The sequence below is a fragment of the Mandrillus leucophaeus genome, unplaced genomic scaffold, assembly GCF_000951045.1.
Source record: "Mandrillus leucophaeus isolate KB7577 unplaced genomic scaffold, Mleu.le_1.0 Scaffold609, whole genome shotgun sequence".
NCBI classification, from domain to species: Eukaryota; Metazoa; Chordata; class Mammalia; order Primates; family Cercopithecidae; genus Mandrillus; species Mandrillus leucophaeus.
Genome location: NW_012106575.1, coordinates 439,121 through 441,630, shown reverse-complemented (window position 1 = coordinate 441,630; position 2,510 = coordinate 439,121). Strand labels below are relative to the sequence as shown.

The window sequence follows — 2,510 nt, the reverse complement described above, 5'->3', positions numbered from 1 at the left end:
TCTCTCTGCATAGCACACATTGTGCAAATATAAGCTGGTAGTTTTATTGTATTATTTACAAATTGCCTCTTTAAAATTGAAATCAGAGAGAGGAGAGGGAGGAAAACTAGACTGAATGATTTCTTATTTTTCTTTCTATCAGTACCAAACGTTGCCCGCATTAACCTACTGGATTTGAATTTTAACCGGGAGGCGATAATGACATCAATTTACATTTCTCAGTTTATTTTTCTGGTAAAAATCTCAGTAGACCCCATCCCTTGCTCTTTTGGCCAAATTCAGTGGGATGAGCTTGTATCTCGTAGCCTGGTTCCCTCTGTCACTTGGTCTGTTGGTCTCTTGATCTCTTGGTCTCTCTCTCTCTCTCTCTCTCTCTCTCTCTCTGAGAACTAAATTAATGAAGAGTATTTGGTTAGTCATGTTAGGCAAGCTGTTCCCAAAATAGCGCCTTCCATTTTGGTAGCTTCAACTTTGCAGCTGCTGTGTCTCTTCGTCGTCTGGGAAGAAAACTTTCACATTAAGAGTTGCTGATGCGGATTTTCTTTCTTTCCTCTCCCGGCGGCGTTGATGAGTGCTTGGCTCCTGACAGAAGCGATTCGGCTCCCAGCTTTGTAGTTCGGAAGAAGTTGGGTCTATAGATTTCCCCCTAACTCGCCATTGATGTGTTGAGCTTCAGAGGGAATAATAACTCTACGTAAAGCATGTTGGCGTCTCAAGGAGTTCTCCTGCATCCCTATGGCGTGCCTATGATTGTACCGGCAGCTCCTTACCTCCCTGGACTGATTCAGGTAATTCAAGGCCTCTGCCAGCCAGCAACTTAACTCCAGAGTGCTCAGAGTAATAATTGGAATTTTTATGGTTGAGAAAGCAAACACTTTTAATACAGGAAAAAGCCCTCGCGTAGTCAGTGAGAAGACAGTAGGAAATCAAAAAGATGGATCACCCTAATCTAGCTATCGACATCTCTCATGGCTGAATAAATGGTGTAGTTGAGCTATATTTGCTTGTATTGATCTGACTGCTGTTTAACATTCATGCCTTAGCTTCAGGAGGTTGACCACGGGGCAAAGGATTTGCTCTCCTTCTCAGCTTTCTGAGGGACTCAGTCTCCCAGAGCAGATCATGAGGCAAAGTAACTTATCATGAGGTGACTCAGTTAAGAGCTTTAACCCAGGAAATGAAAGGAGCATGAAATATGCATTAATTCATAGGACGCCTCCACACGGAGTGTCTATTTTCAGAGAAGGCTCTCCCCACCTGAATTTGAGTGGTGGCACTGAGGCAAGAAGGAACACTCTATTGATGGGTAATTTATGAAGCTCAGAGATTATTCTAGGAATCCCTTGCCAGGTGTTTACATCTTAATGATGGCAAGAAAGTGGAGGGTTGAAATGTGTGCTGGTTTTACTTTGAAGGCTTTTAATTCTGTGCAGAGAGGATTAATCTGCCAGTAAGAAATTTGGGACCTTTTCTTCCCCCCTCATCAGAAAGTTTTCTTTGCAAGCAGGTATTGGCTTCTGGATATATGTCTGAAGTTCTGGGTATAAGCTGAAAGTTAACATCTACTAGCGATAGAACCCACAGATCATAGAAACCCAAGGAGGCTTTTTGTTGTTATAATTAGTTTTTTGAGTATAATCATCCCTTTGCAAAATACGCTGTACAGAAAAGGAAAACAAAATATATTTAGGTATGCCCTTTCACTTTTACTCTTGTGCCTCCCTCTGTCCCCTCCAGCCCCTCGTAGCTAAAAATTCTGATACCCTAGTTTATTAATTACAATTTCTGGGAAGGATCCTGGTCTCTTTTCCCCTTACCTTTTCTGAACGTTGTTGTTACCTTTTGTTAACTGTACAAACCTGGGTGATTAGAGTCATTTGGGGGTGATTCCAAGTAACAACAGCACATTCTCTCTTTCTGGATTTATGGCCGTTCCTCTGTTTGAAAGCTTTTCTCTGGATTACATGTTATAAACAAATGGATCACCTGGAGAATGGTCCTTTGCAGCATGGAACTTGTTGCATCTTTCCTGGTATACACAGGCCGGTGTGATAAGGTTGCCATTTCTCAAGTAGGGCTCAGTGGCAGCTTAGAAAGTAACAGGCCTCTTGCTGCTACTGGAAACATGGGGTGAAGGTCGGCTGTTGGAGTTTTGTCAGACCCTCTGCCGCCCCGTTTGATAAATAATTACAAGCAAATCCTGGCCTTCACTCTATGCTGATTGATGCTGAAATTGCTTTTGAAAGTTCTCATAAGTTCCTGTTATAGATTAAGTGCCGGTGTAGGAAAAATAACGGCACCCACTGAAATGGGTGAATGTAATCAGGTTTAATGGACTCGAGAGCTTGTTGGGAATTAAATAACTATCGATTTGCTGGAATGTTGCTGTCATTACGAAATGCCACTCTGGACGTATTACCCCAGTGATAGATGAGAAGATGCAAGGGCCAGCTGAGAAATTGGGGAGGCCCTATTTCTTCCTCCTTTGCAGAGCGTTTGAGAAACATAGC

The 2,510-nt window shown here is 42.5% G+C and overlaps 1 protein-coding gene across 9 annotated transcripts in view; it reads left to right on the top strand.

The window, feature by feature from the left end:
* RBFOX1 (RNA binding protein, fox-1 homolog (C. elegans) 1) overlaps positions 1–2,510 on the top strand; it is a 1,371,131-nt gene that overhangs the window by 948,911 nt on the left and 419,710 nt on the right. For 4 of the 9 annotated variants that reach the window (XM_011999922.1, XM_011999924.1, XM_011999918.1 and 1 more), the window contains exon 1: positions 542–788. The exons of 2 other annotated variants lie outside the window; for them this stretch is intronic. In XM_011999922.1, the coding sequence (XP_011855312.1) occupies positions 702–788 (87 nt within the window). In that variant the 5' untranslated portion in view covers positions 542–701. Of the gene's footprint in view, positions 1–447; positions 789–2,510 lie in introns of those variants that run through there. 3 more of the 9 variants (XM_011999919.1, XM_011999921.1, XM_011999917.1) reach the window with 1 other exon arrangement.